The sequence below is a fragment of the Trachurus trachurus genome (assembly GCF_905171665.1).
Source record: "Trachurus trachurus genome assembly, chromosome: 9".
Taxonomy (NCBI): Eukaryota; Metazoa; Chordata; class Actinopteri; order Carangiformes; family Carangidae; genus Trachurus; species Trachurus trachurus.
Window position 1 is genome coordinate 23,721,219 of NC_139895.1, and position 21,960 is coordinate 23,743,178.

Below are 21,960 nucleotides of genomic sequence, written 5' to 3' on the forward strand. Positions count from 1 at the left end.
TATTCATGATTACAAAAGATCTGACTTGTTTTAGAAGAAGAAGGAACACTCTCTAAGACTTGTTTGTTTCAGCTTGCCAAATCGTCTATTTGCTACAGATTTTAATTGGTCAACTTTGGAAGAAAGATATCTATTTGATACATAAGGCTTTGTGTAAGATGATGCTTCTTTCTGATTGTTTTACACCTCAGTGTTGTAGCAGCTGTTACCCAAACCCATGTGGTATGAAGGGAAATAGTTGCATATTATCCAGAGAGATTCCATTCAAATGATGTTTTCCCCAAGAACTTATTGAACTGGGAGGCACTCTCTTTTTGGCTTGGTACAGAAGAAATTAGGAACTAAGATTTGTACCTGCAGTATGACTAAGATGGAGCAGAGTACATCTATCAAGAAGACTCCAAAACCAAGCTAGGGTGTATATGTCTTCTGACATTTGTAGAAACAACTTTGACTCTAACATTGGGCAGAATCAATCCAGCGACAATGCTTTTTCTGTTGCACAATCCCTTGTTTTTGAGATTATGTAAATACTGTATGTGCAAAATGCCTGTTTGGGAATTTGTCATGAGATGAAGCGCACCAAGATTGGTCCTGCAAGACATTGCACTGTTACTATCATTGTGAAGCTTGTCCTCTTTTACACAAAATGTTAGAGATTGGTGGACATTACTATGTTTTATCATTTATTTTTTAAGGACTTTTGTGTTAGGCAGTGCTCCTGTTCAGTTGCAGCAGAATAAAGAGTGTCACGATAAAAAAAAAAGAGTGACTAATGTCTTTTGCGGTTTCTACTTTCAGATATTCTATCCTGAAACAACAGATGTCTATGATCGCAAAAACATGCCCAAGGTGGTATACTGCATACACGCACTGAGGTGAGGCTAAAATGATAAAAGGATTCCAACAACATGGTGATTTTTCACTGAACTCACTTAATGTGTTTCTCTCTTCTGGCAGCACTGTTACTCATCCATCTCCAAAATCTTTTGTTTGCACAACAGCAGGGTAACAAGTCGCTTGTATTCAGAACGGAGGTAGTGAGCACTCACCCTGAATCTCAAAAAAGGAGAAAAAAACTCTCATGTGGAGGTGCACGGCCAAGGCAAACAAGAAGAGAAGAGAAAACCAGCACCCTCCAATCAGCTCCTTTTAACTTTTTATTGTAGGACAGGCAGGCAGGACAGACGTTTCGACCGAAGTCTTTTTCAATGTAAGACTTACATTGAAAAAGACTTCGGTCGAAACGTCTGTCCTGCCTGCCTGTCCTACAATAAAAAGTTAAAAGGAGCTGATTGGAGGGTGCTGGTTTTCTCTTCTCTAACAAGTCGCTTGTCCCAGAAGGTGCCACACCTGACTATCAAGTGTGACTTCTGAGGAAAAACTGAAAGCCAGTCTTTAAAGACCTTAAAACCAAGTGTCTTGTAGCTGGAATAAAACCATGTGCTGTTTGGCAGATTAGATCCAGCAAGGATTGCATTTGCCTGTTAATGTTGATTTATTCATGTGCAGCTGTAGTCTGTTTATACTCCTGTCACTGACAGATTACACACTGTCAAATTCAGATTAATTTCCTTTCACTCAATACTTCTATCTGAAGCCACGCCTTCACCTTTCCGTGGACGTAAGTGAAGACACCCAACACGCATTGCCAAAGCTACATTTCCACCCATCGGACTGGAGTGTGGCTTTTCCATGAACGTACTCTGATCGCGCACGTGAGAGGAGGGAGAGAGGGAGAGAGACGGCAGCTTGATTGGGCGTAGGCAGAACTAGACATGAAGGCATCTGATTGGTTTTTCCTTTTCGGAGCAAAAAGCATTGATTGGTCAGAGTTTTGTCAGTCCTGCAGCGGCCACGGAGGTCTGATTATTTTCGTTCCTTTTTCTGAATACATAATGTATTGACTACTCTCAGGATAGAGGGACCGTTTCACCCAGTATAACAAAATGTGTTTCTGAACAACATGATTACCAACCATACAGTAACTTTAAAGTTTCAGTAGAATGACAAATAACTTCTCACATAAAGATATTTGTATACTCTCTGGAGAGGAATGGCCTATCTATGTGTTCACCAAGTTCAACCTTTCATGTATATGTCAAGAGGAGAACTAGTACTTTGTAAGTGATATGAAACAGGAACTGGAAACTGTTATCCCTTCTCGTGTAAGGCAGTGAGAAATACAGATCCTTCATGATTTGCGTCAAGTAGGTCAAGGTTACGTTATACAGTACTGTGCATTTAGTTAAGCTTTCAGGTCCTCGAGTGCATGTTTGCTCAAATAATTATGGACTGTAGGAATGATATTCAGCCTTTTCATTGTCTGCTTTTTGACACTTTGATGAGCATGGCCATGCTAAAGACACTGCTTTAGCAGCAAACCCCTATTCAGCATGTAACCACAAGCTATCTGGCAAATCAGATGTGGTGTTCATTGCTCTGATCTTTACTTACAGCCCTGGTACAGGGGGTAAATTCTTTGTCAGTTTCAGGTTTGTGGAAAATGTTTTTGGAAACAGTGGTCTCATTGTAACATGGGTGGCTCCAGCAGTATAACTTTAGGTCATTGCCTTTTCAGTTGAGATGACTTTGAGCATACTGGAGTCATTTTTATCTATCTGACCCGTTAGCGAGCCAAACACACACTTAGGGAGTGGTTATGTGAGCTACTTGGATTGTTTTCTTTGTTGTAGTTTTTTGTTCAGGTCCTAGGAGAATTGGTTTCCCTTTCCTCCTTATGCACACACGTGCTCTTCCTTCCTGTGAATCCAGCTCAAGTCCCACAAGACCTAGTGAATACTTTGCTTCCCTGGGTACAAACACATATGCAGACATGACGGCAAATCAGCAGATGCTCAATTGAAAGGGAACATGATATAATAGGGAAAAGCCATAGCTCACAAGTTCATTTTAAAGCACTTGTTCTGACATGTGGCTGGGACGTAGGGCTTGGTTTGTTGTTTAAAAATTCAAGAGGAAAACATCTAAAGCAAGGGGAATCTACCATCTGTAGAGAGCTAGTTGCTCCAAGCGTGTCAGCTGGTTGTCTGTCTGTAACCCCTGTGGCGAGTAATCAGCCACCTTCATTAACCCCAGTCAGCTGTTGCTGTGTTTGTATCTCAGACAAAATCAGCTGCCTGCAAAACATTAGCCTTTGTATAAGCAGAGTTTAGATAGCCGTACAAAGCTCCTTGTGTCCCAAGGACAGAGTGCGTTTCGTGTTTACACACACACTCCGACCAAAGGGTAGGATAACTAACTAATGTAACTGCTCCTTTCAAAGCAGCGGTGATGCCCGACCTGCCTGCCTTAAATATCTATAATTCATTACCACTTATCAGGTACCCGTGGGAAGATGAAAGTTTTATGAAGTTTCCAGCCACCTGCTTGTTGAGGTTGTTCAGCGGTAGACTGAGCCGGCTGGCTGCTAATTGTAATCTGAGCAAACACTACCCCCATGTGGTATAAGTGTAACATTACAGGAGGGTAATCATAACAATCAAAATCTTGCGGAGCAAATAAAAATGAAATCCAGTTTTAGTTTGATGATGTAAGACTTCTAAGCTGCAGAGTGTTTCGAGCTTCTAACTTGTTCCTTATTTTATGAATCCTAAACCCTGTTTGTCTCTTTTTCAGCTTGTACTTGTATAAATTGGGCATCGCACCACAGATTCAGGACTTGCTGGGGAAAGTTGCCTTTACAGGTAACATCTCTTGAAATCATTATATAATTGTAGCGCCAAAGCAAAAACACATTTTGAAAGGCAAAAGAAGCAATGACGTTTTTATTGCCTTTTAAAATAAAGGATAAATGTTGCTGCAGGATATTTGACATTGTGTTCATTTCAAGAGAATCCTCCTTGTGTGGGAGGCAACCTTGATTTTAATTGCCAGTCTTTTTGGGATTTGATTTAGAAAATTTGAATGTATAATATCATGTACTCTCATGCAGTCAACTGAGAAACTGTTAAAGAAAGATAAGTTCTGTTACACGCAGTACATTTTAGCATAATGTCACACTCTGTCACCACTTTTTCCCTGCCAATAATATATGTCTCATTTTCAGAGGAAGAGATCAGTAATATGAGGAGCGAGTTGGAGAAGTATGGCATTCAGATGCCAACTTTCAGTAAGATTGGAGGTATCCTGGCCAATGAGCTCTCAGTGGATGAAGCTGCCTGTAAGTCCCGACCTTTGTAATTGACCTTTTGGTTAATGGTTTTGACTGAAACCGCGGAGGATGAAGAGATTAACATATGCCACAGTTGGCTAATTTTGAGTTGTTTCCTTGGCCAGTACTAAAAGGTTCACATCCTCTGTCATATTTAGTGCACGCTGCTGTGATTGCCATCAATGAGGCTGTTGACAGAGGTCAGGCGTCTGTGACGATGGGAGCCCTGAACAATCCTAACGCAATGCTGAAGAACATACAGGAATGTCTGGCCCAAGACTACCAGCACACGCTGAGCAAGGCTAAGGCTCATAAGCAGGATCAGTCCTCTGGGAGGGTGAGTGGCTGAACAAACACCTCTAAAGTTTAAGTCTCATTTTAATTTCTATAATTAAAGGTAATTAAATTATTTTTGACTTTTCCTATACTTTGATTAACTTCTTTGTGACTCTGTGTCTGTCTGTTTGAGTTACATAAGTGTCATTTAAGCAAGTACCATTCATAAAAATATATAAAAAAGAAAAGAAAAACGTCCATCACAATAGAAACATTTCGATTAAAGCTACTATGTGTTCTTAGCCTCCACATTCAACTCAGGTTGAGAATTAAGTTGCAAAATGTGGTTTAAGGGTGTATGCAGACCACCAGAACTTTCAATATTGCTATGTAAATACGTCCACTGAACTGAAATAAATACAAAGTAGAAAAATGCAAATGATTTGAGACTCATAATGAGTAATCTTCAAACCAAGTTTAAGGAATGCAGAAAATGTAGACATGTACTGATAACCGCTCTAACTGAAAAGGACGGAGGTCTGAAAGGGATTGCCTGCACTGGCTCACTCCCTCTTGCCTTGCCAGCACATTCCAGCGGCTGCAGTGTCAGCTGTACTTCACCAAACGCTAACCCTCCTCTCATCTGGCATCTTGCTCCCTATTCTCTTAACAATACTGTGAAAGCTGGAGCCATCCATTTAGCCTGAACAGCTAAAACATCATTTGTAAAAAAAAAGCAAGCTCTTTAGTATGAATGGGGACAAATTTTGCCATCAAGTACAAATTAAATTTGCCATATGAAACAAATCTAATAAATGCATTTCTCTTTATTTCCTGTCCCTTAGCGCTCTTCAGTTGCCACTGAAGAAAGAGATGTTTATGAGGAGTTCCTGACACAGCAGGAGATCCAGGGCTGCCTTGACTTAGTTAACAGTAAGGACTTTGTGTTTTCTTTATCATAACACTGCCAACATCATGAAAACAGAAAAAGAAATCTGTGTATAGTGTTGATACACATGATCATGAGAAAATTACATAAAATTTCAGTTTCCTAGCTTATCTAAACACGTAGAAGATGTATTGTCCCTCAGTGATATCTGTCTTTCTGTGTCTCCAGTCCAGGCAGCAGTGAGGCAGGTGAATGAAGCAGTGTCAGCCCAGGACGAAGCTGCACTCTTGACTGCACTTAGGCTTGAAGCGCTTGCCCTGCTGGGTGTTCAGGACTCAAACAGCCGCTGGTACCTGGAACATTTTACCACCTACTGCCAACATAAATCTAAGGTATACTTACTCTGAGCTTATTTGCTCTGTTGTTGCTAACTCGGGCCCTCAGGAGCCAGAGCACCTCTGTTCTCTTGTTAAGCTGTCAGTTAATTACATTTATTTGCAGTTGTTGGATGCATTAAGTAAATGAGCCCTTATTAGATGGTGAAAATTAAATAAAATAGTTCTTGGGGTTCCCCTGGGCCTGTCTTGGAAATTACTGTGTTGTCAACTTACAAGCCATGTAAACAAATTAGGCATACTGTATTTCTGTGGAAACGTAGAAATGCTTACAGATCTTTTTTCGTATCTTTTCTAAAAACAGAGACTCCACTTGGGTACACAGCAGATTTAGTGTAGACATTGATGCAGGACTACTGCTGCTGGTAGTAAACACAGTGTTATAAAATATGATTTTATCCTCAGAGAATAAAGAGCAAATCAGCCACTGCATCTTCAGATGAAACGGACAGCCCCAGATACTTTGTCCTCTATGGCTCTGCATTACTGTAAAACAAACTGCTTAACCATGAAAGCTTAGTGGAGTCTCTCTAGTGTACTCTAATCTTTGTGCTGCAGGATGAAGGGAGGGCTGTGGTGGTGGACAAAGAGGAGATTCAGCGAGTTGTCAGCTCTTGCAATGACTTTGCTGAGGCTGAGAAACGAAGTAAGCATCTCTTGTTATTAACCACAGATGTGTATTATCAGTAAATTCATTCCCACTAGCTAGTTTTTCAACAATCACAAAATACAGTATGTAATGTCTTATCTACTATGAATATTTAATCGTAGGTTTTCAAAGTTTTTGCAATGTGTCATGGTATTGCAGGTTAAAGCATAGTTTTCATACTGAGATGCCTTTGGGAAATAAAGGTCAGATTAATGCAACATATCTGTGACTCACTGACTGAAATTGATTTTTTACTTGGATCAGAACTAGATGCAGTTGCTGCGATCAACACCGCCATTCGCCTTGGCAATGCAATGGAGACAGTGGAACAGCTGACAAACCCTGAGGCCCAACTGCCGATCGTCTACCAAACTGCTGCCAACCTCTATCAGGCAGAACTGTTCAGTTTGCAGCTGCAAAGCGGGCGGGTGAGTATTCACCTGGACCCAGATGCTTGTACAGTTACAGTATGTGTCTGTGCTAGACATGCAGTGGGGGTCCAAAAGTCTGGCATCACGAAGGGAAACATATATTGGAGTCAAATATTAGTTCATGAGTGTAATCCAGATCTTTATGTTTATTAGTCTGGCCTGAGCCACGAGGAGCTGAGTGTGGCTGTGGAGATGCTGTCAGCTGTAGCGGTACTGAACGAGGTTCTGGACACCAAGGACCCACAGGCTGTGATTGAGCAACTGACAGACTCTCCGCTGGGCTTCACCAATATGGACCAAGACAACCTCAACAGGTAAGATGGCTGCAGGACTTCTGACAGGCAAAAATGTATCAGTGACATCTGTACTAGCAAGAAGTCCTAGTTGTATCTGGCCCACAGGGCAGCAGGTTTGTGACTGCTGGTTCTCGGTTCTCTTTTGGTAAACATTTGCCTGACTTTGTCCTTGAGCAAGACAACAGACTTCAGGGTCTTATTGCTCTGCAGTCTTGTTTGTGAATACCGGTGATAATCCTTCTCTTGTCTGGTTATTGTATTAAATGCATGTATTTTTATCTGTTTTTTTTCTGTTGTTAAATTATGGCGATATGGTTTTACGAAAAACTAATTTTATTCCAAGATTAAATTACAACAGAAACGTCTTTTGGTTGTAAGTCACTCCACTTCAGATCTCTCCACTGTAACATCGTCAACACTACGTTGGGCTACTGAATATGACTCATTTAATGTCACAAAACTGTTGACGCTTGCCCTGGCACTCTCCCTCAGGTATGCTGACACACTCATCAAACAGCGAACTGAGGCTCTCACCAATGGCCAGGAGTTTCTCACCTGGAATGATGTTCAGAAGTGCATCGACACAGTCAACATTCAAGTCCATGAAGAACATGAACGTGAGAAAGTCTTGCAAACCTTTTAATTATACTGTAGTATTTTCCTTGTTCTTTGTTAGCAATACACTAGCCAGTTTGGATACTTGGAAAAGTGTTATTTTATATGTAGCTGTGCAATGAAAAAAATCATAAACACACAATAAATTAAATGATCAGGTTCCAAATGTGTCTTGTCCTTGCCTCCAGGTATCATCGCCATCGCTGAGATCAATGAGGCTCTTAACTCACGTGATCATCAGCAGACGCTTGCTGCACTGCTCCTCCCCACAGCCAAGCTGACTGGTGTGAACCCCGCCACAGCCAAACACTACCATGATGTCCTGCAACATACCAAGGAACTTCTCTGCCAGGTAATTGGATTCTGTTGTTTAATTTAATCCAGGTTGACTTCACCTCCCACATCCCAAATATGCAAAAATGATTAAACTGAATAAACCAGAGTTGTAGCCACATACAGTACTATGACCTCTTCATTTGTTAACAGGTTTATTGGAATTGACAAGCAGCCTGTCATCACTGCCATTACTTTTTATTTTATATTACATTGTTATGAAGCTGAATTGTAACTGTAATGTACAGTACATATTTTACATGTTTGAATTGCAGTTGCAGTAAATATCTATATTAATCACTGACAAAGCAAAATAGAGGATACATTAGCTGTCAACATGCTGTGATCCAGAGTTATTTTTTACAAAGTGTACATGAAGGACTTGGATTGTTTCTGGTACTATGCAAAGACTGCTTGTTGTCGACCTAACAAGTTGTGGTATTCCCCTGTCTCTATTTCCATCCTCGTTCCTTGTGCTTCCCCGCTGTGTCCTAACAATGGTCCAGCTGGAATGTTTTTTGTTTTTTTGTCTTTTGGACACACATCCAGTCTTATGCCGTAACTGTTGGCCTCTGAGGTTTCTCACGGAGAGAAATGAATTGTAGGTCTGAAGTTGCCGTCTTGGACACAAGCAAACACAGGAAGGGATCCAGACAGCTGTGGAAGCAGCAGAGACACACCGCTACTCTGTAGTATCCATACAGTCTGTCGTCCCCACTGGAAAACAAACGGATGTAGTGGGTGATATGCAGGATGCCACTAGGCAAGAAACACACTACAAAGATGACAAAGACCAGCGTACTGACCCTGATGAACGGTCTCCAGTCACAACCAGACTGCCTAAGGTGGTACACCACTACCACATGGGCAAAGATACAAATCAGGAATGGCACAATGAAGCCCAGACAAACCAGCATCAGTCTGTATAGCACCAATGGGGAATGTGATTTTTCTTCTAGGGGAAGCACATCATGGCAGGTGGTGACTCCCAGCTGGGTCACCTGGTAGGTCTGCATAACTAGCAGCTCAGGCACAATAGCAGCCCCAAATAGGGACCATACAACCAGGCAGGTCCCCATTGCCAGGCCAGTCTTAGTCATCTGTCTGTACAAAAACGGTCTGACCACAGCCAGGTAGCGCTGCAGACTGATGCACGCTATAGTCTGAGCTGAACAGTAAACATTGCCGTAAAACAGTGCTGTGATAAGCCGGCAGGAGATTTCCCCAAATATCCAGTTGTTTCCATTGAAGTGATAGTGAACCCGGAGTGCCAGAGAAAGCAGAAGCAACAGGTCGGACAAGGCCAGGTTCAAGTAGAGAATTACTGTGGACATGGACTTTTCTCTGAGTCTGACTCTGAGGAAGCCCAAGATGTAGGCGTTGGAGGGGATTCCCACCAGCATGGCCAGGATGTATGATGAAGGTATGACCCAGGTGCTGAGGGTCCCTGTGATGTAAGCTGTCACCGGGTCCTCTGGGTTGACAATGAGCCGCGGGTTTGTGCTGGGACGGTGCAGAGCTGGCAGCTGGTTTGTGTGATTATGTTTGTACAGCCTCCCTTTGAAGGTTTTTGGTATCGCACCAGTTGAAATACCGTTTTTGGTCCTGGTTGCATTTCCTGTAATGGGCAAAAAAACAACCTTAGTTTTATGGTAAAAATACATTTCAAACTACAGTACAGCACATAAAAACCTAAAAAGGAAAATGTGGTTGGTTAATCATGTTGTCTGTTGTTGACTAGAGTTCTGTTGTTAAGTTTTAATTAGGAGACTTAGATCATATTATCAAGTACATTTATTTAAACAAAACATTCAGGAACTTTACTGTGGGGAAATAGTCTTTAAGTAGTTGGTGTGTACCACAGTTACTTAAAAAAAAAAGTCCAAATACAGATGTGGCATTTAGCTGAATTAGTCAAAGTATTGAATGCACTCACCATCATGTTGAATAGTCTGCACTGCCATGAGACAAATGAGTAATCCTGGCACAAGGTCTGCCATACCTCTCTTTAGTCTGTAGTCCCGAGTCTTCAATTTTTTCTTGTGAGTATCCCTCTCAGTGTTGTTGCTTTTCACTTGATGCAGAAGTCCGCCACCGGTGAAATTTGCAGTTAAGCATCTTTACGGTGCAACAGTAGAGCTGATATAATGGTGTGCGCTCAGGCTTGGCTGTCCCGCTTGTGTGTGTTGGATGCCTGTCTGTCTGTTCGGTGCTGTGAGCATATTTCCTGTTGAGGCTTGAAAAAGTGAATGGCCTTTCTCCCTGCGTCAGTGACTGCCCACTGACTCACTGGGGTGGGAGGACACTGTTTACTGCTTTATGAACAGCTCAACAAATTACTTATTGGGTAACAGCAACAAGTGCAATCTTACGTACGGCATGGACTGGAGGAATCACTAGTCTGATGGACCTTTTTGATATTGGAAGATTTTGTATCTTCATGAAATATGTTACTCATGACTGTATTACTTGATGATGAGTAAATTGTTTTTCCTGGTTGGTCCCATATTGTGTGTAGATGTTTCTCTGGTTTGTAGATGTTTCTCTGGTTTGTTGCATAAATAATGAAGAAACACAATAATGAAGAAATTGTCTTTTACAATGGCCAAGAATAAAAAATAACTAAAAAAAGAGCCATAAGGGACGGCTGGGATTCGGTCGGATATAAATAAAGGAGTTTCTCAGCCTGCTCAGTGTTTTGGTGATGACTTCCATCCTGTTGGCCTTTCGCCCTCAGGCCCCAGCAGAGCTTTGTGGTGGTACTGTAGTTAAAGAGCGAACAGAAAATTAGGCTGAGTAAACATCCATTCTGCTTGTTGTGATGTTACATGTTGGAGTTGGATTTTTGTATGAAGTGGCTGTTTGAGTGGATATGGTACTGTATGTCTTACCATACCTACAAATAACAATTCCCTATAATATGTTTTCCTTTTCCTTAGATCTTACCTCTGGACACAGGGGAAACGGTACTGCCCTCTATCTGCTGTTGCTTTATTAGCACCAGCTTGTGTAGCGTTGATAATCAGTGTCGCTCTGACGTGCTGCTGCTGTAGAACTAAACGCTGCATATACAAATATCTACAATCCTAACTTGATGAATTTCCTACAGGAATTTCTAACCTTGACATTGAATGTTTCGACTAAAATTTCTTCAAACGATTTTTAATCTGATCAAGTTAGTATTGTGCAATTATGCATGAACAATCCCTTGTGTGTCTAAAGCATAGTTTAGTTTTTCTCTTAAAATAAAAACGTGAGAGAAATAACTCTTTTGCTTGTACTTTTTCCTCTGACTGCAGAGCTGTGGAGATGAGTCTGCAGTTCTTTGGCTGGACCAAATCCAAGAGGCCTTACTCTCAGCCAACCAGGATGAAGAGGAGGCTCTCATGTGTATGTGCCCCGAGTTGAAATTCACTCATCCACTTCTTCACCACTTTACATAATAGTAGATTCAGGCCCAGTTAGTTCCTTGCAATTATAAGCACACAGAATACAATATTGTCATTGTGTAGAGGATGCGCATTAGTTTCGGATCACCACACAACTCTGACTTGGCGGGTTCATTACTGTTCTAAATTAATACTAGTTCATTTCAGTAATCATGGTACTGTGTTTTGTGATTATACAATAGAAAATCTGACATTATATGTACAATGATAGCGGCATTCTTGTTGTATTACTCAGGCAGATGTACAGAATCTGCTTCTGTTCCCACAGATGTTTCATCTCTTTTTTTTTTTTTTTTTTTTTCACTTTATTACAGTAAATAAAATCCATATCATACATACACACACATATACAGAACAGGCAGAGACAGGCCTAAGTCCGTCTCTCTCTCAGACCAACGCCCATCAAAGTAGAGACAAATAAAACAAAGGTGTTATAGACCCAGAGATGTGCAGTGATCACACCCAACATGCAACTGTAGACGTTCTCTCTTTTGTTTTCTTCCTTTTGGTAATAAAACATCCCATAGGAAACATCCACAATTGCCAACAAACAGACATACAAATAAACAGACAAGCAAACAAAACAAACAAATAAACAAACAAAAAAAAAAAAAGAAAAACAACCACATCATTCTTCTAAATCTTGATCACCCCTACCTCACCCACCCCCTCACCCACCCCCCACCCCCCCAAGAAAAAAAAAACAAAGACACAAAACATAATATAAACAACCCACCCCCACCCAAAACCCCTACCCAGAATATAATAGAAAGAAGAAGAAAAGAGAAAGATAGAAAGTAAAAATAAAGCCCTCCAACCCTTCCCCTTCCCCTCAGTTCCTTCCCACCTCCACGTGACCCTCCTCTGCTGCAAGAAAAAAAAGAAAAAAAAGAAAAAGAAAAAGGGAAAGACATATGCATCTACAATATGGTCTTAACTAATTGTAGAGCATCTTTCCTGATTTGAATGGCCTTTCCACTAGACTTACTTACTCTGGCCACTGACAGCTCCATAGCCAGTATTTCCACCAGCGACTGGATCCACTGTGGTATAGATAGACTATGTGGTGGCTTCCATCTAACTGCCACCATCCTTTTTGCCACAGTGGATGCTGACAGCCAAACTTGTCTCTGTGCTGGACTCAGTTGTAGATCTGAGTCGTCCCCCAGAAGCATACTTTGTGGTCTACAGTTAATTTCTAGCTGGAAGAGTTCAGAGAGAGACCCTGTTACTTCTCTCCAGAAGGTATAGACAGCTGGGCATTCCCACATGACATGTAGGAATGTCCCTGTTTGGTTTAGATTACATAAAGTACAATTAGGAGTTGTAACTATTTTCATCTTATAGCGCCTCTTAGGTGTTAGGTATGTTCTAAAAATAATATTTATGTTTATTAATTTATTATTTAAATTTTGGGAAGTTTGTCTCGTATTCCTCCATACATTGGCCCAATTTATTGGTGGTTCTGGACAGTCAATATTCCATGCTGTTGTTACTGTTAGCGATGGTTGAGTTTGCTCTATAATTGAACTGTACATAGCAGATATACGTCCCTTATTCAGTGCCTGTACTTTCCTAATGAGGGATATTACTGGATGCGGTATAAGGTGCTGATCCTTCTCGAGTTTTGAATTTAAAACTGAGCGTAGCTGTAAATATAAGTAAAAGGTGTTAGGGGATATGTTATATGTTTCTCTTAAATCTTGAAAGCTTCTAATGCCATCTTCACTCATGATGTCTCCCAGAGTGTGTATTCCTGCTCTTCGCCACTCCTGTGAGACAAAGTGTTTACCGCCAGATTTCAATAGATCATTATGGAATAAAGGTGTATTAGTGTGCCATTTTGATTTCCATTTAAACATACTTTCTATCCTCCTTAAGTTTTCAATTGCACTGGTTATGATTTGTCCATATTTTTGTTTACATTTTTTAATAGAGAGGTTTGTTAATAAGACGTCCTGTAATTGCGCTGGGGCCACCAAGCTCCTTTCGATATTAATCCAGGCATTTGACTTATTATCATCAAACCAGTTTACCACCGGGCAGAGCGCAATTGCGTGGAAGTACAGTTTTAAGTTAGGTACTGACAAACCCCCCAGTTCCTTCTTTCTTTGTAAATTAGTTAATTTAATCTTTGCTCGTCTGCCTTTCCACAAGAAACGTGTGATCATGGCCCGTATATCATTCCAGTATCTAGGTGGTGGTGGCACAGGTAACATTTGACTGCAAAAATTGATTCTGGGGAGTACGTTCATTTTTATTATGGAAATTCTACCTGGCAGAAAGATCGGCAAATTCTGCCATCTGTCTAGATCTGCTTTAATCTTATTCAAAGTACCGCTATAGTTCTTCAGAATTGTTTTTTGTAGTGATGCGAATACATTAATTCCCAAATATCTAAATTGTGAGACCACTGTGATGTCGATATTAGAATAATCATTGCCTCTATTTTGATGTAGTGGTAATATGACAGATTTTGTCCAATTTATTTTATAACTCGATACCTGACTGTATTGCTTAAATATAGTAAGAATATGTTGTAGTGAGTGCTGTACATCTGAAAAATATAAAAGAACATCATCTGCAAAGAGGCTTATGTGATGTTGAGTGGGCCCTATCTGTATTGGTTTGATATTTGATGATAATCTAATTGATTGTGCTAAGGGTTCCAATGACAGAATGAAAAGCATTGCTGATATTGGGTCCCCTTGTCGGCTGCTCCTACTTATCTCAAAGGGAAATGAGCGTTCATTACCAGTTACCACGCAAGCTGTGGGTTTCATATATAGAGTTTTAAGCATCTTTATGAAACCATTGCCTATACCCATATGTTTCAGAACTGACCATAAAAAAGACCACTCTAAACGGTCGAAAGCTTTGTCGGCATCCACCGATAAGATAGCTGATGGTGGGATATCGCTAGAGGCGTCAAGTACATGTAGTAGCCGTCTTAAGTTATCTGAGGCTAAACGCCCTTTAACAAAACCACTTTGGTCTGAGTGGATAAGTTTTGGCATATATTTTTCTAATCGGCACGCAAGTGATTTAGAGAAAAGTTTAACATCTGCATTTAGCAGGGATATGGGGCGGTAGTTGTTACATATAGATGGATCCTTATCTTTCTTCAAGATTAGAGTTATGATGGCTGTATTTACATCTCTACCGAACGATCCTCTTTGTATTGCAGTATTGAACATTTCTAGCATCAGTGGTCCTAAGATGTGCCAGAATTTCAAATAGACTTCCGGTTGGATGCCATCACTACCGGGTGACTTACCTTTATTCATTCTAATTAAAGCTTGTCTAAGTTCCTCCAGAGTGAAGGGCGCCCCCAGCGCTGTAGACTCCTCATTTGTCAAAGTTGTCAGGTTTAATTTATCCAAGTAAATATCCTTATCTAAGTCAGTAGAGTTGTCATCCGATGTATACAGTTCTTTATAAAAAACAGAGAACCTATGATTAATTAACTCTGGGTCTGTTATTATATCCCCCGTTTCTGAAACAATGGATGTTATATTTGTGACATGGGTATCTGATTTTAATTTGTTCGCTAAAATGCGACTTGGACGCTCCCCATGTATATATTTGTTCACGTTAGTTCTATGTATCTTAGTTTCAGCCATTTGTGTTAGTAATAGGTTCAACTCCATTTTTGTTTTTACGAGGGATTTTGCCATTTCTTCTGTATAATTTGTTTGTTGATAGAACTCCATCTTCGATATTGATTTCTCTAAATCATTTATTTTTCTTAGGTTGTTTTTTTTCATCTGTGATGTAAAAGTTTGCGCATTAATTCTAATGAATCCTTTTATCGCATCCCATAGATACCTAACATCTTTCAGCGTTGATTGTTTATTGATCATTATAAATTCAACTATTTCCTTTTCAAATTGTTTACAGAAGTCCTCATTCTCTAGAAAGGTAAGGTTAAAGCGCCATCTAATGGGGGTTCTTGGTCGGTCTGTCAGTGACAACTGGCATATATAGGCGTGGTGGTCAGTCATAGTCATATGTTTTATTTGAATACTTTGGACTAATGGCATGAGTTGTTCAGATATTAATACGAAATCTATCCTTGAGTAGGATTTATGTCTATTAGAAAAAAAGGTATATTCCTTTGATTTTGGGTTTCGTACTCTCCAGACATCTTTCAGATTGAAGTCTAATAATAAGAGAGTTAATGCCCTGGTAGACTGCCTGTTGGAGCATGAACCACTTGATTTATCTAACCTTTCATCTAATATGCTATTCATGTCTGTGCCCACTACTAATTTGTATTCAGACAGTTCTGCTAATACCTTATTGACTTGACTGAAGAAAAGACCCTCATATTTATTTGGTGCGTAGATGTTAACAAAAGCTATTTTCACTCTATTGTACAGGCACTTAATAAAGGCCACCCTACCATAGTCATCTCCTCCTTTCTCAGTAATAGTCATCTGAAGTGTTTTTCGTACTAAAATTATAACACCTTTAGTTTTATTTGGCGCTGATGAAAAAGCACTCACCTTGTACATATGATTTTCCAATTTATATATGTCGTTCTTGAGAAGATGTTTCATCTCTGAACTGCTTTGTCTTCTGGCAGTTCAGTCTTGTGCTGGTTTATGGCTGTCTGACATGGAAGTTATGAAATTCAGACTATGCACCCCAAGTTACATAAACACCATCATTGTGCCATTTGCCATTATTTCTAAATAACTACATTGCTTGGTCCCTTAACTTAACTTGTATTTCTTGTTTTGCACTTTCTGTGCTTTTCTCATGTTTGACTATTTTTGGTTCAATTTTGTTTACTTGACCAGTGGCTGGAGCAGTAGCTGATATTAACAGGAAGGTTGCTGAGGGCGACTCCCAGAATACCCTGAAGGCTTTGCAGACTCCCAGTGCAGGACTGAAGGCAGTGCTCCCAGAATGTGCTGACATATACCAGGCTGAACTGGTGCAGAGGCAAACTGACTGTGCTACTCAAGGTAACTGTGTTCAAGAGACCACACCTTTTTACTGAGTTGGTCTATAAAATGTTGAGTGTTAAGGAGTGTTTTTTTTTCTTTACTACAGGCGACACTGATAGTGTGTGGGTAAAACATTGCATCAAAGACAGATATGACTACTACTATAACGTGGAAACAGGACAGGGCACCTGGGAAGAGCCTGAAGATTTTCAACACAATTGCAGCCATCTTGGTAAAGAGGAAATCCAGGTACATAATGTTGTGATCACACTTGATATTGACTCAAAGTGTTCAAAACCCTTTTACTCTGCATGCTTTATTGTGTTGTAGACATGAATCTACCCTCAATAAAACATAATAACAAAGCAAAAATTATAAAAATAAAATACTTTCTGAAGTAGTACTGTGTTCTTATGATTTTCCCCACCTCTCAGACTGTTGTCAGCTGCGTGACTGCAGAATATAACCGGGAACAGTTATGGTTGGCCAACGAATCCTTCGTGACCCAGCTTCAGGCGAGGATCAGAGGTTACCTAGTCAGGAAAAAGCACGCCCAAAGAATGGAGTATCTACGCCAACAAGAACCACATGTTGTCCAATTGCAGGTAGTGTATGGCTTCATTGTGAATAGTGACATGTCAGAAATCAACTTGATACTGACTGTACTGTATGTTTACATCATTTGTGCTATTGATTTAAACACACAACCCTCAGTTTGCTTTCCATATTTATGATAATATTATTTTCCCTGCAGGCATGCTGGAAGGGTTACAAACAAAGGAAACTGTACAAAGACAGGATCACTTTGCTTCAGAAAAATGTTTCTTCAGTTGTCAAGGTGATAAATCTATTAAACAATCTCTTACTGAGTGAAAAAACAACCGTAAAGCTCTGATCCCTTTCTTGTAAATGTCTCTGAAGATCATCGGCCACAAAGTAAAATAAATGTAGCTGGGAGCCGTTAACACATACTGAATAAATTTGCATGTCTGTGATATTAAAAATGTTGCTCGAAATCAAAGCTCTGACATTAAACCCTGATCGTTTTAGATCCAGTCCTTTGTGAAGATGTGGAAAGCCAAACATAAATACAACAAGAGGTTGCAGTTCTTCAAAGATCATGTGAGTGTCACTTCAGTCAGTCGACATTACTGAGCAGCATCCTTTGGTTTTGTGTGTTTCGTGTAAATAACGGAAAATTGTAATGTGTTTTTAGGAAAAAGAAATTGTGAAAATCCAGGCTTTTCTAAAGGCCAACAAAGCCAGAGATGACTACAGAACTCTAAGTAAGTTAAAAAGGCATCTTACCCTTTGAAGCAGCTGATAAAATATCATTATTGTGATGTGAGACAAAAAAAAAATCAGCAATTTTGATAAGTATCATACTGCAACTGGTCCTGTTTTTCATCTGTGTAAATGAGTGTCTTTTTAAATGCATAATTTCTTTTGGATACATGTATGTGATATTGGAGGATTATTGTGTTTATTGCCCAACACCAAACAAAAGCAATACTTAACTGGGCACAAAAAAAAACATTATGTATGTACTATATGTACATGTATCAAGACTTGTGACCAGTGCTTTTGCTAACTTTGTTCTGTGCCAAATCGTAGCTGGGGCCAAGGACCCTCCTCTGTCAGTGGTGCGCAAGTTTGTTCACCTGCTGGAGCAGAGTCCTCTGGATCTTCAAGAAGAGCAGGACGTGACGCGGCTCAGGGAAGAAGTGGTCACCAAGATCCGTTCCAATCAGCAGATGGAGAAAGACCTGAACCTGATGGACATTAAGATTGGACTGCTGGTGAAGAACAGGATCACTCTACAGGTTCACAACCCTTACTTTCATGTGTACAAGGGAAAAACATAATTTTAAGTCGGTTGATATCATTAATTTGGAAATGTTTCTGCCTCCAAATATTAATCTGTACTTATATCTGACCTTGTCCAGTTAAGCATCTTAATGATGTGCTTGTTTCTTTGAAAAGGATGTTGTGTCCCATAGTAAGAAAATGAAGAACAAGAAAAATAAAGCAAGTAAAGAGGACTTGACCGGAGGAGACCGACTGGGTATCAAGGGCCTAAACAAAGGCAAAAGGAGGAAACTGGAGGCCTACCAACATCTCTTTTACCTGCTACAGGTATTATAAAAATCTGTTTAACCCATCTCACCTACTGAAGCTTAAAGTACAGTGTATATCTATCAGATTTAAACAGTCTGATAAAATGCCTGTCCAGGTACCGACACATTCTTAATGCTCGTCTTTTCTTTCCATTTTAGACCATTCCCTCCTACCTGGCCAAGCTGATCTTCCAGATGCCCCAAAACAAGTCCACTAAGTTTATGGACACCGTTATCTTCACCTTGTACAACTACGCCTCCAACCAGAGGGAGGAGTACCTGCTGCTCAAACTCTTCAAAACTGCTCTGGAGGAGGAGATCAAGTGAGAACCGCTACTTTGAAACATGTCCATTGTAGCAGGTTTAAGCTGTGCAGCTATTGTAGTGATATAATGGTTAAAATTCACTCTGATTGCATCAGTGAGATGACATCAAATTCTGAAAGATAATAACTTGGCGCACCCTGAATACATGTTCAACACATTTTGTTTGGTTTGGTTGTTATGGTGGACACTGCTGATCTACTGCACCGTCTTCTCCATTTACCTCAGCTCTAAAGTGGATCAGATCCAGGACATAGTGACAGGGAACCCAACAGTCATCAAGATGGTGGTGAGCTTCAACAGAGGTGCACGGGGCCACAACACACTCCGGCAGCTTCTGGCCCCTGTGGTCAAAGACATCATTGAAGACAAGAGTTTAGGCATCAACACCAACCCCGTGGATGTGTACAAAGCCTGGGTGAACCAGCTGGAGACAGCTACTGGGGAGGCCAGGTAGGTGTCAGTGGCATGAATCCAACAATGAGGTCGACCTTCCAACTGGAGCATTGTTATGAAATTCTAACACACTTGATACAGAAAGTATAAATATAATAAAGTTGTGTTGGATGTATTTTTCTGGAAGCCATTTTCATGTTTTTCTACACATTTGAGTGTTTGCTGACTGTCGTCTTCCCTCAGCAAGCTGCCTTATGAAGTGACTCCCGAGCAGGCCATGTCACATGAAGAAGTACGCAACAGACTGGAGGCATCCAGTCTGACACTACGGTCTGCGACAGATAAGGTCTTGAACTCCATTGTGTCTTCACTGGATAATATCCCGTAAGTTTGGCGATCTGTTCAATGTCAACAGTGGCACAGATTGGTCAGCATGATTTTGACTCTCTAGTGCCATTTTCTCCTTTTTATAAGCAGAAGTGTAAGAAAGAATAAATTAGATAATGCCTTTATCATTCAAAGTGGCCATGGCCGTGGCCTTCACTCCTGCTCTGTTATTCATGAACGGACAAAATAACACAAACATCACATTTTGAGGCGATGATTTGAGGGGGTTGTTGTGTTGTGCTGAGCAGCATTATACTTTATTTTAAGCTGTCCATGTTACTTTGTCCACCTTTTACATAATAACCTCAACGTAAATTAATGAGAGCAGTGTAACTAAAATAGAGTCAGACAGGAAATGGTTGTTTGCTTTGTCATTTCATGTAACACTCATTCTGGTTGCTTAAGTTTGAGCTTCATGTCAGGACATGGTCATTAGTAGATAAGCATCGCTATGGTGCAAGCAGTTGTCGGCTGAAGAAGAAGAAAAACAGGACTATCCTTTAGGCAAATTGAGCCACACACAAGTCTTGTGTGATTAGAACATAGTTTTTTTTCATTCTTTAATGAAAACAGGTCACTAAATATTATCTATGAAATATCTTATTTATACCACTAGATGGTGATGTTAGATTATGCTCATAGCAAAGAATGGCACAAAAGTAGAAATACTGCATGTCTAAAGGGACCCAGTAATACTTGCTACCATTACGCAAGTATTATTGCTTCATATAAATCATCTAAACCCTGTAATTAGTCGATTTTAATTATTTGTCATTTTACATCGATGCATGTTGTCTTGTGTTTGATGTCCTGTCATTGCCTTTTGTTTTGCATGTAGTTATGGCATGAGATACATAGCAAAAGTTCTGAAGAACAGCCTTCATGAAAAGTTTCCAGATGCCTCAGAAGATGAAGTGATGAAGGTAGAAGCCCCTAAAAACATCAACTTTTTTTCCCACTCTTGCCATATTTTCCCTTCTACTCACTTAATAACTGTGAGCGTACTGGCATGAGAACATGCTTCTTTTTACAAATATTTTTTTTATGATGCTATCTCTTTTTTTCCATGGAAGATTGTAGGAAACCTGCTGTACTACCGCTACATGAACCCAGCCATCGTGGCCCCCGATGGCTTCGACATCATCGACGTGTCAGCAGGAGGGCAGCTTCATCTAGACCAGCGTCGTAACCTGGGATCTGTGGCAAAGATGCTCCAGCATGCTGCCGCCAATAAGCTGTTTGAGGGGGAGAATGCACATATGACGCCGATGAACAACTACATATCTCAGACCTATGAGAAGTTTAAGTAAGAGAGTAGAAATGAATATTGACAGAAATAATGATTGAATATGTGTATCTGGAACTTAATGTGCTGTAGAAACTTTGATTTGCCTGGCAATATATTTTGCTCAGAGCAGAACTACATGACAATTTAATTATATCCAATGGTGTCCATGCTTCAAGCCAACATAAAGGAGAAAACACATGGGGATGTTCCTTCCAGTAAAAGCAAACCCCACTGATAAACATGTTTTGCTTGGAGCGTGAGAGTCAGGTTAAGCTGACATGGTGGAAGGAGTGACAGAGGAGGAAACTACCTTATCAGTATTTGAGACAAGTGTTGAACTGAACTTGAGACGGACTTGTACAAACTGACAAAAAGAGGAGGCTGGACCAGAATATGTGTACTTAGCTGCAGCACATGACAAAAGTGTCTAACTCTGTAACATTACTGGAAATCAACTTAAGTATTATAAGTATATAATCATTACTTAACATTACTATCATTAGCACACAAAGAAAGAGAAAGTTTCTGTTTGTCTAAACACATTTTACCTCTAACCTCTGATATTCTTCTCTACCAGGCTATTTTTCCAGTCGGCATGTGATGTCCCAGAACCTGAGGAGAAGTTTAATATTGATGAATACTCAGACATGGTGACCTTGAGCAAGCCTGTCATCTACATCTCAATAGAGGAGATCATCAACACGCACTCGGTAAACCCAGGCAAAATAAGTCTGACAATATGTCCTCTATCTATAATATCATTTACAGTATGACGTAGGATGTCAATCAGATATGTTGCATGTTTTTCTCGACTGATGTTATTTTAATGTAGTTGTTCAAAGCTCATGCACATATCAACTTATGGCCTTTACATAATCATAAAAGGTCTCAGTTCTCAGCCCCCATCGTCTGATGTTAACAAACAATTAAACATGCTCCCAGTGTGTTACTGTAGTATGATTGTTTTTCTTAACCCAACATCTCAAG

General features: G+C 40.2%; 2 protein-coding genes across 3 annotated transcripts in view; one reads left to right on the top strand and one right to left on the bottom strand.

The window, feature by feature from the left end:
• iqgap2 (IQ motif containing GTPase activating protein 2) overlaps positions 1-21,960 on the top strand; it is a 36,212-nt gene that overhangs the window by 10,235 nt on the left and 4,017 nt on the right. The window contains exons 5-31 of one of the 2 annotated variants that reach the window (XM_083978715.1): positions 802-878; positions 3,640-3,707; positions 4,070-4,183; positions 4,333-4,511; positions 5,296-5,383; positions 5,568-5,731; positions 6,293-6,380; positions 6,648-6,811; positions 6,968-7,128; positions 7,603-7,727; positions 7,914-8,077; positions 10,998-11,024; positions 11,358-11,448; positions 16,313-16,480; positions 16,569-16,711; positions 16,897-17,067; positions 17,217-17,300; positions 17,513-17,584; positions 17,679-17,748; positions 18,077-18,285; positions 18,446-18,598; positions 18,739-18,902; positions 19,131-19,355; positions 19,542-19,682; positions 20,524-20,608; positions 20,759-20,991; positions 21,551-21,683. In XM_083978715.1, the coding sequence (XP_083834841.1) occupies positions 802-878; positions 3,640-3,707; positions 4,070-4,183; positions 4,333-4,511; positions 5,296-5,383; positions 5,568-5,731; positions 6,293-6,380; positions 6,648-6,811; positions 6,968-7,128; positions 7,603-7,727; positions 7,914-8,077; positions 10,998-11,024; positions 11,358-11,448; positions 16,313-16,480; positions 16,569-16,711; positions 16,897-17,067; positions 17,217-17,300; positions 17,513-17,584; positions 17,679-17,748; positions 18,077-18,285; positions 18,446-18,598; positions 18,739-18,902; positions 19,131-19,355; positions 19,542-19,682; positions 20,524-20,608; positions 20,759-20,991; positions 21,551-21,683 (3,561 nt within the window). The remainder of the gene's footprint in view (positions 1-801; positions 879-3,639; positions 3,708-4,069; positions 4,184-4,332; positions 4,512-5,295; positions 5,384-5,567; positions 5,732-6,292; positions 6,381-6,647; positions 6,812-6,967; positions 7,129-7,602; positions 7,728-7,913; positions 8,078-10,997; positions 11,025-11,357; positions 11,449-16,312; positions 16,481-16,568; positions 16,712-16,896; positions 17,068-17,216; positions 17,301-17,512; positions 17,585-17,678; positions 17,749-18,076; positions 18,286-18,445; positions 18,599-18,738; positions 18,903-19,130; positions 19,356-19,541; positions 19,683-20,523; positions 20,609-20,758; positions 20,992-21,550; positions 21,684-21,960) is intronic. The other variant, XM_083978716.1, reaches the window with a different exon arrangement.
• On the bottom strand, positions 8,100-11,351 carry f2rl2 (coagulation factor II (thrombin) receptor-like 2). The gene is made up of 2 exons (XM_083978717.1): positions 9,995-11,351; positions 8,100-9,676 (listed from the first exon to the last, which is right to left on the bottom strand). Exons 1-2 carry the CDS (start codon positions 10,056-10,058, stop codon positions 8,610-8,612), a joined length of 1,131 nt encoding a protein of 376 aa, XP_083834843.1. The 5' UTR covers positions 10,059-11,351; the 3' UTR covers positions 8,100-8,609.

Bases quoted from the DNA above. Each gene is read 5' to 3' on its own strand.
- f2rl2 (XM_083978717.1), bottom strand. From the start codon at position 10,058: ATGGCAGACCTTGTGCCAGGATTACTCATTTGTCTCATGGCAGTGCAG. The intron at 9,677-9,994 runs GTGAGTGCATTC...TGCCCATTACAG, and splicing joins GCAGACTATTCAACATGATG to GAAATGCAACCAGGACCAAA.